At 42.9% G+C, this 15640-nt stretch overlaps 1 protein-coding gene across 6 annotated transcripts in view; it reads left to right on the top strand.

Moving 5' to 3' along the window:
• Positions 1-15640, top strand: part of CARM1 (coactivator associated arginine methyltransferase 1) — an 82306-nt gene that overhangs the window by 39109 nt on the left and 27557 nt on the right. For all 6 annotated transcript variants that reach the window (XM_087957140.1, XM_087957138.1, XM_026675492.2 and 3 more), the window contains 3 exons: positions 318-408; positions 794-875; positions 13428-13513. In XM_087957140.1, coding sequence (XP_087813266.1) covers positions 318-408; positions 794-875; positions 13428-13513 — 259 coding nt within the window. The remainder of the gene's footprint in view (positions 1-317; positions 409-793; positions 876-13427; positions 13514-15640) is intronic.

The raw sequence follows: 15640 nt of genomic DNA, 5'->3' as shown, positions 1-15640 counted from the left end.
ATAGCTTTATTAGGTGAAGTCAAGAATACATATTGTATGCAAATTTTTGAGTTCCTTCGAATTTGTCAGCCAGTATGTTAAACAAAAACAAAACAAAAATGAGGTGGGATAGAATTTTAATTTGATTTGTTAACTTGCTTTTATTCTGTTTTGATATCTTATCAGTCTTAATAATTGACCTCCTGTTTTGTTTGGTTTTTAAAACATATTTGATTAAACTTCGGAGATTTTATTGAAATTGAAAAACAAGATAAAATGTTTCTATTCAAAAAATTAAATAAAACTATAAATATATGTTGTCTTCTGCTCCATTTCAGGAAATATGTTTCCAACTATTGGCGATGTCCATCTAGCCCCATTTACAGATGAACAGCTATACATGGAACAGTTCACAAAAGCTAACTTTTGGTGCGTCTTTTCTCTTTATCCCACAAAAACCACTTCAGCCTTCCCCACTTGGGTCACCCCAAATATATAAGATTTGACATGTATGAAGAGGAGCTATGGAATTTGTTGCTGTAGTGTTGAACAACATGAACAATCTCTGGTTTCATTTGAACTTGGTGCTGCCTGTTCTGCCTACTTTAGTTAAGTAGCAGGCAGGTTTTTCTGGGTGTTCTGCACTGCCATAGCTATCTTTCCAGAATGTTTTTTTTTTTTTTCAGATGAAGCCAATGTATGTGCGATGTGTTTCTTTTCAAATCTTGCATCAGTTTCCTCTTGGATTTCTTTAATATTTAATATTTTGTTTTATATTTTTCATCTTATCAGTTGGTGGTATCTTATATTGTAGGTATCAGCCATCTTTTCATGGGGTAGATTTGTCAGCACTCCGAGGTGCAGCAGTAGATGAATATTTCAGACAGCCTGTTGTGGTAAGTTGGATTATTCCCATAACACTTTGGAGGTTTGTCAGTAGTTGAAATAATTAACCTGTGATATCATGCAGTGGAGGCCATACATATGCAACAGTGCTAACCACAGACATTGTGCTAACATGTATTCAAAGCTGTGTTGGCATGAATATTAACCATGGTGGTTCTAATCCTAGATATAATTGTTTGATTAGCAGACAGTTTCCTCATTCTTGGCCCATGTTCAATAAATAGCACCTTTCCCTCGCACAGAATAACTAAATTCACTAGTATTTGTCCTTTTGTCATTAATCAAAAGTTGGCTGGAATTCTTCAGGCAAGGCTTCACCTCAAATACCACTTTATGATTTTGAACACATTTATAAAAATCTTGGAAGTTCTTTGAGAAGAACTTTCATCTGACTCATACAGAAACTTGATACAAGTCGTCCTCCCCCTTAAGGTTTTACAAAGAAGCAGACAATGTGTGAGATAACTTTTTTTCTGTTAAGAACTTCATGCCCTTTGGTTCAATGTTTACAGATTCATTGTGTCATACATCCCATTTAAACTAATTAGCAAAGAAAGACTCCTGGTTCAGTTCTTTTTCCAAGAATATCCTGAACTGATTATAAAGCGGTTACAGAATAGAGCACAGAGAATCTGTTGGCTAGGTGTAATAACATTGTAATTAACCTTCCTTTTTCCCTCTTCAACTCCTCTGTAACCAGTCACTGTCCAATTGAAACTTCTCAGGTAGTTTTAGAAACAGACATATGTTTGAGCTTTTTCCATTGCCGCATTCTTTTTTTTTGCATAAAGTTTTTTATTTTATAACATATAAAAGTTCCATTTTAAGTTAAACAGTGTGTTGTCTGGGTACAAATAGTTTTAGGAAATAGTCATCAAAGTGTTTACAACAATGTTCATTACATTGATATTCATTTTATCATAATGATCATAATAATAATACTGATACTTGCTTATCCATTTTAACAAGCCTCTCTTTTTTCATTGATCTTTTTCTTCTATTTCCATGTTTCTAACTTCTGTTTTTGTCACCTAACCATTGATAAAATAAGTTCAAGTCAAAACATATTCAGTTTCTTCCTTTTCCTTAATTGTAAGTGTTAATCTATCAATCTCTGCACATTCTAATATTTTTAATCACATTTTCATCTCTTCACTTTTCCATTGTTGTGCAAATATAATTCTGGCTGCAGTAAATTACATGTAAAATCACATATGTATTCTCCTTGTCATACTTATCCGGTTACATGCCCAACAAAAATATTTCTAGTTTTAAATCAATATGTTGCTTTAGTATTTTTCCAACTATGTATGTATTTTATCCAATATTTTTTTGTTTTTGGACATGTCTACCACATATGATAATATGAACCAGGTATCTGATGGCATTTCCAACATTTAGCAGACATATTCTTAAACATCTTTGCCTACCTTGAGGGTGGGAAATGCCATCAATGAAACATTTTATAAAGATTTTCATTATATGCAGTTGACATCATTAATTTATAATTTCTATTCCACAGTTTCTGCCATTTTAGCCCATACTATCATTGTCTCCTTTACTCACTCATCTTCCATCTTGATACTTAGTAAATAGCTATATATTTCTTTTATTAGCTTTTTATCTGTCCCTGTTAGTATTTGATCTAATTCTGTTAATTCTTTATAAAAACCATACATTTTAGCATCCTTCTCATATTGAGATTGTATCTGCATTTGTGGTCACCAGGCTATGTAAATCTCTTGACTACTCAGTTCTTGCTGAACTGAGGAGGGGGAGGAGGTGGTGGCGGCGGCTCGCGTTGTTTTCTGAGCTCTAGGCTCTAGGCTCACGGGCTCAGAAAACAACGCAAGCCGCCATCACCACCACCTCCTCCTCCCGAGCGGACTGAAAGCAGCTTGGGCTGAGGAAACGAAGCTGAGTGGAGCCGAAGCGACCTCGGCTCACGTTGTTTTCTGAGTCTAGAGCTCAGAAAACAACGCGAGCCACCACCACCACCTCCTCCCCCTCCTCCCGAGCGGACTGAAAGCAGCTGGGGCTGAGGAAACGAAGCTGAGCGGAGCCGAAGTGACCTCGGCTCGCGTTGTTTTCTGAGCCCGCAAGCCTAGAGCCAGGGCGCTTTCATTGCACGGCGGAGCTTCTTGTCTTGGGAAACACCGGGTGTCGTTGCTGCCCCCTGAGGGGAGGGCGATTCCGGGCTGCGCAATTGGGGGACTTCGTGGCTTTGGGTGGGTGGGAGCGAAGACGTTGACTTTAAGCGCTGCCGACCAAGTGTTTCACAAATACCAGTGGGACCTCCGTCCACCACCACCCCTCCCTCTTTTGCCTCCTTCCTTCTGATCAATCAGGTTTTCCCAGTATTTGCTCACAGCTGCGTTTTCTCTTCTGCCGTGCTAGGCGTTGAACGCGGGGATTTCTGATTCCCCTTACACGCGCGTGGATATGCCGCGGGGTGTTTTCTTCCAAACGCCCCACGGGCAGAGAACACTGACTTTCATGATAGTGAGATCATTTCCCAAATTAATTGATTCACTAACCCAAAAGAAGAAGATGTTGATGACAGTGGGAGGCAGGAGTCACTCTCTCCCTTGCAAGAAAAAAGCAAGAGCCGTTCTTATGATCTCTCTCTCTCTCTCTCTCTCCCCCCCAATACAGTCAAGCCCTTTCCAGCACCTGCGATCCGCCTCCGCCGCTTTGCACCTTGCAAATGCAAAAACCCCGGGACCCCTTAGAAAGGGGAATGTCTGAGGATGAGGGCTTGTTCCTGACCAACCTGTCTTTACAGGCTTATTCCGCCCACAAATTTTCAGATCTCTCTTGTTTAAGGGAAAAAATATTGCACGCCTAAACAAGTCAACCCCTTCTACCACTCCAACTCCTTCGGAAGAGGGACCAGAAGATCTAATTTTCAACCAACCAGTAGTCGAAGCAGAGGTGATCCCAGTTCCTCTCATGTTTTCGGACCTGGTACAGAAACAGTGGGCCTCTGCAGCGGTGTACCCAGCCCCCACTGGATATGACATATTTCAATTTGGCCCCTCATTTCTCAAAATTATTGAATACTCCCGAGGTAGATGAACCTATAGTGGGATTAGCGTCCTCCTCCATTCCCAGTGATGCGCTGGAGGCATTAAAGCCGGAGGAAAAACGGGCCGAGCTAGCCCTACGCAGAGCCCATCAGTCTGACGTGTGGGCCATCAGAGCAGCCACGGCCGCTTCTTTCTTCACCCGTTCTTCTCTCAGATGGCTCCGCCTCTTACGGGAACATGTCCCTAATTCCAACCTTAGAGCGCACCAAGATATTGCTAAACTTATAGCAGCCACTGAATTCTCAGCTGACGCAACTTATCATGCAGTCAAGTTTTCAGCCAAGGCCATTACTTCACATGTCACAGCGCGACGCTTACTATGGTTAAAACATTGGCAAGCGGACTTTAAGCACAAATGCAAGCTGGCTTCATCTCCAATTGTGGGAGACAGACTGACCCTTCCCTTGATCCGCTACTAATTGAAACCCAAAACAAAAAGAAAATTCTTCCTTCCCTTTTTCGGAAGTCAGATTCTAGAAACCCTCAGTCCTTTCGGAGGGGATCCTTTCGGCCCTTTTACCAGGGATCCTTTTCACCCAGATACCAGAGACCCCCATCATTCAGACCAGGGCAGCAGCCAGACAGGTCCGACTTCGGGGATAGGAGCAGAAGGGGTGGTCAATCCAAGAGATCCTTTCGGGGAGCAGGAAACAGGTCATTTCGGCATCCAAGATAACTCCCAGGACCTGACCCCCATTGGCGGACGCTTTAAATTATTCGCGGACCAGTGGGACTCCTCAACCTCTGATTCCTGCGTCAGAGACACGATTAGATTTGGCCTTGCGCTGGAGTTTCAATCCACTCCCCCAGATTTTTTCATGTCATGCCCTCTCTCCAGAGATCCGGTTAAATGTAATCTCATGGAAATAGCTATCCAACACTTACTGGACATACGAGCCATCCAGCCAGTAGCCACCAACCAACGAGGGCGAGGTTTCTATTCACATCTTTTTGTTGTTCCCAAAAGTTCGGGGGCGGGGTGGAGAGCAATATTGGATCTGAAACGTCTCAACCATTTTTTAGTATATTGCAAGTTTAAAGTGCACACCCTACAATCTATCTTACTTTGCATCAGAAAGGATGACGTCCTTACGTCCATAGATCTGACAGAGGCATACCTACATATTGCTATTCGGCCTTTCCACTATAAATTTCTGAGATTCTGTTATAATAACCACCATTTCGAATATGTGGCCCTTCCTTTCGGACTAGCTGCCCCCAGGACCTTCACGGAGGTTCTCGCAGCGCTAGCTGCTCATCTCCGTGATATCCCCATACGACTCCAGTGTTATCTTGATGACATCTTGATTTTGTCATCTTCCGATCCTCAAGCAGTCAGAGATACTCAGAACACATTACAATCCCTACAACAACACGGGTTCTCAATAAATTGGAAAAAGAGTCATTTAACACCATCGACTCGGTTAACCCATCTGGGGGTTAACCCATCTACGGTGGAAGGCAAAGTTTACCTGTCACCAGATAGACTAAATAGCATTCAGCAATTAGTTAAGGAGATCAGGGGTCTTAAGAGGGTGTCCCTAGCGGAACTATCAAAATTGTTAGGCAAGATGATCTCATGTATATCTATCATCCCTTGGGCCCAGCTCCACACTAGATCCCTCCAGTGGTTCCTGCTCCCGTACCAGCGCTCCGGCCGAAGCAACGCCAAATACAAGGTCAAGGTACCATCAAAGGTCCTCATATCTCTCCTCTGGTGGACCAGACCAGTCATCCACAGAGGCTGCCTCTTCAAAGAGCCACACAGACTTACCATCACCACCAATGCCAGCCTGTTTGGATGGGGAGCGCACGTTCAGTCGCTCACAACCCAAGGCCGCTGGTCCGCCATAGAACAGTCGTGCAGCATAAACTGGCTGGAGCTTTGAGCAGTACACCTGGCTCTCCGCAGCTTCCTTCCACAGGTACACAATCAGCACATACTAATATTGACCGACAACGTAACAGCCAAAGCTCACATAAACAAACAGAGGGGCACACAGTTGAAACATGTCATGCGGGAAGCGGAGTGCTTGTGTCGTTGGGCGGAGAGCAACCTACTTTCCATCCGAGCAGAGCACATTTCGGGCCTGTCGAATACACAGGCAGACTGGCTAAGCAAGGCCACGATTGATCAGTCGGAGTGGCACCTCCATCCGACCCTGTTTCAAGAGGCGGTCAGGACATTTGAACTGCCGGTGGTGGACCTGTTTGCTTCCCCCCTCAACGCCTAGCTCCTGAGATTTTTTTCCAGGTACCCCTCGCAAGGAGCGGAGAACTTCAATTCACTCCACTGTCATTGGCCCTCGGGACTTATGTATGCATTCCCACCACTTCCACTGCTTCCCAAGGTCATCCAGAAACTGCTAGACGAGAGGGCGGAGCTACTTCTAGTAGCTCCTTACTGGCCCAGACGGCCGTGGTTTGCAGACCTCCGCAGTCTATCCATATCAACACCATGGAGAATTCCGCCAGACAGGGTCTTGCTAACCCAGGTATGGAGAACTCTCCCATCTGCCAATCAGGTATCAATTTCTTCTCTTTCTCTTCAACATCCGGACCCTCAATGGTTGCACCTGACCGTCTGGAGGTTGAGCGGAGTCGTCTGAAGAGCAAAAAGTTTTCCAACAGAGTTATAGCCACCATCCAAGCTGCCAGACGCCCCTCAACAACTCGCATTTACAATGCCACATGGTCCAGTTTCTGCAAATGGTGTACCAAGTCTCGAATTGATCCCATCTCTCCATCTGTGGCTCAAATCCTAGAGTTCTTGCAAGAGGGACTTGACAAGGGATTATCACCTAATACGTTGAAAAGACAGGTGGCGGCCTTGGCGTCAATTCTCACTTGTGAAGGTCTTCTATCTCTTTCCCATCATCCACGCATACAGAGTTTCCTTTGAGGACCCACAAATTTACACCCTCCAGCAGTACACCGTTATCCCACCTGGGACCTTAACAAGGTCCTCGTCGCACTCACTAAGGGCCCTTTTGAACCCTTGAAATCGTCAAGTCTCCAATTTCTGACGTATAAAGTAGTTTTCCTTGTAGCGATCACTTCTGCTCGTCGTATTTCGGAACTTGCAGCTTTGTCTATCAGACAAGATCTTTGTGTTTTCCATTTGGTCCTTCGTCCTGATCCTACGTTTATTCCCAAAATTAACTCGGTTTTTCATAGGGCACAAGAGCTGATACTTCCTAATTTTTGTCCCAGACCATCCCAAGGGTTGGAACTACAATGGCATAGGCTTGATGTGAGGTGAGCATTGCGAATATATGTTAACCGCACAGCAACTTTCAGAAAAACGGAAGCCTTGTGTCGTTTCAGCCCAACACTCAGGGATGCAAGGCCTCATCTTCTACAATAGGCCGTTGGCTATGGGCCGCGATAGCGAAAACGTATCAGACTCTATCCCTGCAGGTGCCCAGGGGCATAACAGCTCATTCAACAAGGAGCGCCGCAACATCGGCAGCGTGGGCCACACAGGCAACAATAACTGAAATTTGTCGAGCCGCAACCTGGGCCTCTCCATCACCATTCATTAGGCATTATAAAATAGATGTGTTTGCATCCGCTGAGGCCTCCTTTGGCAGAAGAGTTCTGCAACGGGTCCACAGGGACCAGGAGGAGATTCCAGGCCAGACGGAGTCCCTCCTGTAGGACAGGCCAAGTTTTGGTATGTCCCACTACTGGATGCTCTGAACAGCTCATGGGAGAAAGGCCGTTGGTACTTACCTGACACGCCCGTTCTCTTTGAGCTGTGAAGAGCATCCAGCCCCACCCTTTTTCCCATCTGGTGGGGTCCTGTTTCGGCCAACAAATTGTTAGGGCATTGAGGTTGAGGGTGGTTATTTCTCTTGTCTTTGCCAAAACTGGGGAACGCTGGGGAGGAGTCCCATGGAGGAGGAGGAGCGTTCCACAAATTAAGCCCAGCCTAGGCATGCAGAGACTGAAGCACCTCCCACTACTGGATGCTCTTCACAGCTCAAAGAGAACGGGCGTGTCAGGTAACTACTAATGCCCTTTTACTATATTTTTTTATTAATTTGAGTTTCTTGTGGATCTTCCAGGATGAAAACCAAATCATTTGCGAACGCCTGTAGCTTATATTTTTCCATTTTTATTTCCATACCTTTGATTTCTTTGTCTTATCTAATATTTCTATTTAATATTTCCAGTGTCAATAGAAATAGTAGAGGGGATAGTGGATATCTTAGTCTTGTGTCTTTTTATATTAAAGTTCTCTGTCATATCTCCATTTACCATTACCTTTGCTGTTTGCTTATGATATATTGCTTTAATCATGTTGACGAATCTCTTACCAAAGTTCATAAATTTTAGTTGTAATAACATAAATTGCCAATTTACATTACCAAATGCTATTTGTTTTCCAGGATGTGCTTCATATAGTACTCCAATGTGTTAAGATCATTCTCATATTATTTTTAATCTTAGATAAAAATCCATTCTGATCTGAATGTATAAATTCATTCAAAACCCTTTTTAGTCTCTCTGCTATTATTGAAGCGTATATTTTATTATCAGCATTCAATAAAGATATAGATCTATAGTTTTTTTGTCTGCATTAAATCTGAATCTTCTTTTGGAATTATGGTAATATTTGCTTCCATCCACGAATTTGGTACCTTCGCTTCTAACAATACTTCGTTACAGACTTCCAATTTTGGTGGGCCTAAAGTATCATAAATATTTATAAGATACTTTATATAAATATTTATAAATATTCTGCTGGTAGCCCATCTGGTCCTGATGTTTTATTATTCTTTTGCTTCTTAATCGCTTCTGTTAATTCCATAGTTGATATTTGTTTATTTAACATGACTTTCACTGTTTCAAGTACTTTAGGTAGTTCAGCTTTTTCCAAATATTGTTTTGTTCTCTCTTCTGGGATTTTCCCCTGGTCGTACAGCTTTTCATAATAATCTTGAATTGTTATTTTTTTGTCATCGTTTTGGTAATGGAGAACTCCTTTCCCATCTGCCAATCAGTGTATCAATTTCTTCTCTTTCTCTTTTTTTCAGTTTAATACACCAACCATCTTCCTGGTTTATTCGCATTTTCAAAGAAATTCTGTTTAACACTTTTAATTTTTGGGGCCAATTCTTCTTTATCAGGTAGATTCAGTTTATGTTTTATTAATTCCATTTGGTTCTTTAAATTCTTTCATGTGGTTCTTTCTGTAATTCTATATCTAGTTCTAAGTGTTCTTCTTTTAGTGTCTTTTGATTTTGTTTCTTTTTCTTATTTTTGTTTCCCGTATAAATTATAGCTAATCCCCGGATATACGTCTTGGCAATATCCCATACATTTTGCAATGAAGTCTCTTCTTTCCTATTCTCTCTTTTTTTTAAAATTCAATTCTTTTTCTATAGTTTGTATAAATTCCTTATCCTTTAATATTGATTGATGCCATATCCATATTGATTTTCTCTTTTGTCATTTCAATTTAACTTTTACTGGATTGTGGTCTGCCAAATGCTTGTTTCTGTTTCTATTTCTATTTCTTGCACGTTAGATTTTAACTCTGTTGATGTCCATATCATATATATTCTCGACCAAGACATATGTCTATTTGAATAAAATGAATATTGGCTTTTCTTAGCGTATATATATCTCCATACATCTTGAATGCCCATTTCTTCTGCCATTTTGAAAAAGGTCTTTGGAAGTGTTTTTCTGGCCCTTTTGGCTATTTTACTACTTTTATAATCAAGTTCTACATCTACAATTGTGTTGAAATATCCTACCACACACAGAAATATTTTTATAGTCTAATTCTATAATTTTCTTGTGAAGTTTTTCATAAAAATCTTGTTTGTTATTTGGTGCATATATTGCTATCAAAAGTATCTGTTTATAGTTCATTGTTATCTCCACCCTCAAAATTCTCCATCTTCATCTGCAAAAATTTGTCTAGCATTTATTGTATCTTTAATATATAAGACCACACCGCTTTTCTTTTGCTGTGCTAATGAGGAATATAATTTCCCAATTTTAGGATATTCCAATAATTTATTATGTTGCTTTTTAATATGGACCTCTTGAAGACAAATTAAATCTAGCTTTAATTTTCCTAATTTATTAAAAGCCATTTTCCTTTTCATGGGAGAGTTCAATCCATTTATATTGATTGACAGCAGTTTTATTTCTTCTTCCATAGCTTTCCCTGTAGATAGGTCTTGTTGTTCTACTTGCTCTTATTTCTCTCTGTTCTTTTGTCCTTGCACTTTCTTGTTCTGCTCTATTTTATCTTCCTTTTGTTGTATATTTTCCCCTCCTGATGATTTTCCCCTCTTGTTTGTTTTCCATCAATTTCCTCTCTTTCTCTTTTATCCTCATATGACCCAAAATGCTGGTCATAAAATTGCTCTGCTTTGTCTATAGAATCCAGTCGATGTCTTTGTTCCATCCAAATCACCAATATTCCCTCATGTATCAGCCATCTGAAATTCACTCCATGTTTGATTAGTTGTCTTGTCAAAAATTGATATTGTTTTCTTGTATCTCTTACTCTTCTAGGGATCTGTTTCAAGACTACTATTTCTCTCCCTTTATATTCCAGTGGTTCATCTCTTTTCTTTGGAGTATCTCTGCTCATATTGCCTTCTCACATATGCTTCTCTGGGGAGTTTGTTCCTTGTTGCATATCTTGTATATATTCTAAATATTTCATCCAACCCAGCAAGCATCTCCTGTTTATTCACCTCCAAGACATCCGCCAACAGTTCTGCCATTATCTCAGCAAGGTTTCCCCCTTTTTCTTCCTCAATGTTCTGGAATCTCAAGAAATATTCAGCTTGATCTCTCTCCAAAGTCATTATTGTTCTCCATATTTTTGTCTGCCTGTGTGAGCTTATGATTCATCTCTTCCACTTTTTTCTGTTTGTTCTGATTTTGCTTATACTTTCTGAATTCGTTGTTCATTTTTAATTATTATTTGTTGAATAATCTCCATTTTATCATCCATCTTTTCCATTCTTTCCTTCATATCTTCAAAAAATGTTTGTTGTGGCTTCTTGCAATAATTGGAGCATTGATTTCATTTCTGCTTACATCGTATTCATTTTTTTTCTGTTACAATATGCTATCTGATGATTTTTGACTTGCTGGACTAGATGCTGATGCTGCTGATGGTGCAGATGCATTTCTCCCCCCTCCCCCCAATTTACTTAAATTGAAGTACTTGTTATTTTGGATGGTCTTAGATAATTTAAGGGATTTAAAAGAGATAATAATAACACAAATATTATACCAACATTTCCACAGTCCCCAACCAACTTCCCACTTTTAAAAAGTATTCTCAAAAATTAACAGTCACAAGATCCCTTTTTCTTTCTCCCCTCTTGTTCTCAATCTCCAAGAAATTTCACACTTTCTGTTATTGTACTCCAAAAAAAAGGTTACTTGTTAGTCCCCAAGTTCTTCAAAAACTGTTCTTTTGATAATTTGTAATCCATATAAGCCCACCAAGCCCCAGAGTTCAACCACAAAGGCTCATAGATCACCAAAAGCTCTGAGAGTTCAGAAAGGAAAAAAAATAGTTCCCTGCTATTTCCCAGCTTCTGTTTGCGTTGTCTGTTTAGCTTCCATATAAGTTCAAAGAGCTACACTGTTTAAAAAGTCACAGTGTTTCACTCTCTGTCTCTGCTATCCTGTATAGACAATTTGTCGGTGCAGGTGTTATTTGTAGCAAACAGGTTAATCTTCAGCAGACATTCAAGGCCATCCTTTCACTCACTTTCACTTCTCAGTGTTTTTTTCCACCTGTTAGATGTCGCTGTTCCTCTATTTCTCTCCTTTCCCTCTCTCATTGTCTTTCCAATCCAAAACTTTTTTAAAATTCCAGGGGTCAGGATTTTATATTACAAAAATTTTCAACTTAGTCAGTATTGTTAAAATCTCCAGTCCGACTTTCCTGCCTTCAAACTTCTTTCTCTTTTCTGAAAAGTTCTCTTTTCCCTATTTGGAAACATAGATAGCTCTATAGAGCAAGCTCAGGCTTGCTCGTTGCTATTTTTTGGGGGTGGAAAACAAATAATCCCACTCTCTCTTTGAGTCCCACTTTCACCTAGGCTAGCTTTAAGGGGGAAAGTTCCTCAACAGAAATTGGAAAAATCTCACCCAGATTGACCCCACTGTTCCTCAGTCTTTTATGGTTGCTTCATCAGTTGGCTGTCACAGCTTTGGTCAGGCACACAATGGCCATCTTTTTTTCCCCGCCGGATTGAGAACTTACTCCAGATCAAACGAGTTTGTGGTCTCCTTGTGATCGACGTAGTGTCCTCTCTGTCTTCATCACCACTCCAGTGTGACTTGGGTCCCTCAGAATCTCCTGGGAGGTCAAATTTGGTGTGATTCCACGGAGCTCCATAGAGATGTGCCATAACACCGGGATGTCAGCCTCAAGTCCACTGCATTCCTTTTGTTGACCTTGTTCTTGATTGGTACTCCTCTCATCAGGCCGACTCTACTTCAAACCCAATCCCTCCCAAACCACCCACATTCCAATTCCTTCCACCATTGCTTTGTCAGGCTGGCAACATGTGAAGCAGCAGCAGCAGAATGGCAGCTATGACACAGTTAGCACATCCTTATTTATTTTCTTGAAAAGAAGACTACTTAGAATGAAAATTCTGAATGTATACATTATGCTTGTAGATCCATTAGGTTAATCTTTGTATTAATTCATGGTTAGCTGGTTTTCCCCCATTTAAAGATTTTTGGAATTAATTGTGACCAAAATATTGACTGGATAAAGTGTTAGAACTGGAGGCTTAAATCCCAAAGAAGTTTGTTCACTGTCTACCTCTGCCCGCTGTCTACCTCTGCTTCTGCTTCAGTGTGCCTGCAAACTAAGAAGGAAAGTGTAGCATTTGTGGAGCCTCTGTGGCACAGTGCAGTACTGCAAGCTACTTCTGCTGCAGCCAGCTGCCTACAATTCAAATCCCACCAGGCTCAAGGTTGACTCAGCCTTCCATCCTTCCGAGGTGGGTAAAATGAGGAGCCAAATTGTTGGGGGAAATATGCTGACTCTGTAAACTGCTTAGAGAGGGCTGTAAAGCACTAGTGCTATTGCTATAATATAACTCTGCAATGCGTTAGATCTGAAATAGCTATATTTTTCCCCAGGATTGTGCAGCTGCCAGCACAATACCAGAAAAATGTGTGCTTGGTTTAAGAAGTTGCAGACATGTACTATATGTGTGTACTGACAGACAGCTTTGTGGAAAGTTCACAACCGTATAATAGAGTCTAGCTTTCTCAATTGGTGCAAATGAGCTGGAGGAAAAATCAACTGAAATATTTATTTTTTTCCAGACATTTTCTGGTCCATAGACAATATATTATCAACTTTCCTTTTAATTGGGAGCCAAGATTTTAGTCATCCTACCCTAACCAGAACTAGTCATTAATTTATGTTTTTGTTCCTAGGATACCTTTGATATTAGGATTCTAATGGCCAAATCTGTTAAATACACCGTAAACTTCTTAGATGCCAAAGAAGCAGATTTGCACAGGTAATCTTTTCTCCAAAAAATTCAACTCTGTGATCCCACTGTGATTCCAACTTGGAGAACTTATATTTCCTTTAGAAATGTTATGTTTGTTGTATATTAATAAGACTTGTTTGCAATTAGATATCAAAATATCAACCATCATAATTATGGTCGATAATTTTCTATAGTAGATTGGCAAACTTTTGCAGCTACCTTTTGATCTTACTTGGTGATATAACTCTCCTTCTTCCATGCACTTCCCATTCGGAATCTATATAAATGAGCCTTCATGGGCTTACAGTTTGGGAAATTGGCATGAAGAGTAGTCTAAACCTCCTCTTTCATTATTTTAGAGTTGCTAGAACTCTAAACCCTGAAATATTTTCAGTGGTGATCCAGAACTGACATAATATAGACCAGGGGTGGGCAAACTACGGCCCGGGGGCCACATCCGGCCCGTTGGTCTGTCCAATGCGGCCCACCCTGAAAAAAAATAACTGCCATTGGTCTGTCCAATCCGGCCCGCCCCTGAAAAAAATCGCTGGGTGTGGCGTATTGCCCTGTGTCGCGTGGCCCCCAAAGCTGCAAAACAGTGCGGAGCGATCTAGGGGTAGGAAAGAAAAGAAATTTGCAAAGGCCTCGGCTGGGAGTTCGAAATCACCTTCAAGTGCGACCTCTCCGAAGGTGAGTCCCCGCCGATCCCCTTTTTCCCGGGCTTCCAGGCTTAAACTTTGCAAAGGCAAAGCTTGCAGGCTGGAGCGTCTTCCCGCCGAGGAGCGGGAAAGGTTCCACCCGGCGGGCGGGGCGGGCTGCTTGGAGCCACCTAAAGCTAGGCCGCTGCTGGTGGAGCCTTGCCCTGCCTTGGTGCCCCGTTCCGGCTCGGCGGTCCTGCTCGGGCGGCACTTTAAAAGCCTGCTCCCAGCACCCGAGCAACTTCCCAGCAACTTTTAACTCACGGGCACTCGCGCCTCACCCCGAGCCGCACAGCAGCCCACTCCAAGCAGCCCGCCCGCCCGCCGGGCGGAACCTTCCGCTCCTCGGCGGGAAGACGCTCCGCCTGCAAACTTTGCCTTTGCAAAGCCCTGGAAGCCCCGGAAACCCGAGCAACTTCCCAGCAACTTTTGGCTTCCTTTTAACTCGCGGGCGCCGCACCTGGCCCCAAGCCGCGCGGAGGGGAAGCCCGGCGGGCGGGCGGGCGGGCTGCTTGGAGGAGGCTCCGGCTTCCCCTCCGCCAGGCATGAGCGCCTGCGAGTTAAAGGAAGCCGAAAGTTGCTGGGAAGTTGCTTGGGTTTCCGGGGCTTCCAGGCTTAAACTTTGCACAGGCAAAGTTTGCAGGTAGGAGCGTCTTCCCGCCGAGGAGCAGGAAGGGCTGCTTAAACTTTGCTCGGGCGGCACTTTAAAAGCCTGCTCCCAGCACCCAAGCAACTTCCCAGCAACTTTCGGCTTCCTTTTAACTCATGGGCGCCGCGCCTGGCCCCGAGCCGCGCGACAGAGGGGAAGCCCGGCGGGCGGGCGAGCTGCTTGGAGGAGGTGACCCGGCGGTGCTCCGGCAGCAGCAACAGGCAGTTTCGCCCGGCTCCGCTCAGGTGTCTGGCTGGGGCTGTGAGGAGTTGCTACCGCCAGCGCAGCTCCGTGCGGCTCCAGTCCCGCGTTGCCTTGGGAAGGAAAAGGCAAAACCAGGAGCCGCTGAGCCTGAGCCTCCGGTGCCGCTGCTCCGTTGCAAAGCACCGCCGCGGCTCTTCCTTTTGCCTTTCCTTCCCGAGGCAACGCGGGACTGGAGCCGCGCGAGTCGCGCCGGCGGTAGCAACTCCTGACTCAGGGGCCTCCGAGGGGAGGGGAAGGAGGAGAAGGGGGAAGGGTGGGGGGCGATTCCCCAAAAATCTTGTGCTGACCCGGCCCGTCTGTCAAATTTTAAAAGTCAATGCGGCCCCGAGCCAAAAAGTTTGCCCACCCCTGATATAGACCATGCTTCTGGTTAGCTTCTTTGCTTATACTGGGGGTATGGATTTTTGCCCTGGTGAAGGAATAAAACTCTTATAGTGTCTATATCAAGCATACTTTGTGGGAAGCTAAGACTTATTTGCTCAGTATCTTGGGGGAATAGGTTTTGAGTAAACTGGAAAAATCATCATGGTGGATTATTTGAAT

This window comes from Notechis scutatus, chromosome 2 (genome assembly GCF_049901735.1).
Source record: "Notechis scutatus isolate UNSWTSFEM ecotype Mainland chromosome 2, rNotScu1.2, whole genome shotgun sequence".
NCBI lineage: Eukaryota > Metazoa > Chordata > Lepidosauria > Squamata > Elapidae > Notechis > Notechis scutatus.
Note: the sequence above shows the minus strand (reverse complement) of the source record. Positions and strands in the feature narration are given on the sequence as shown.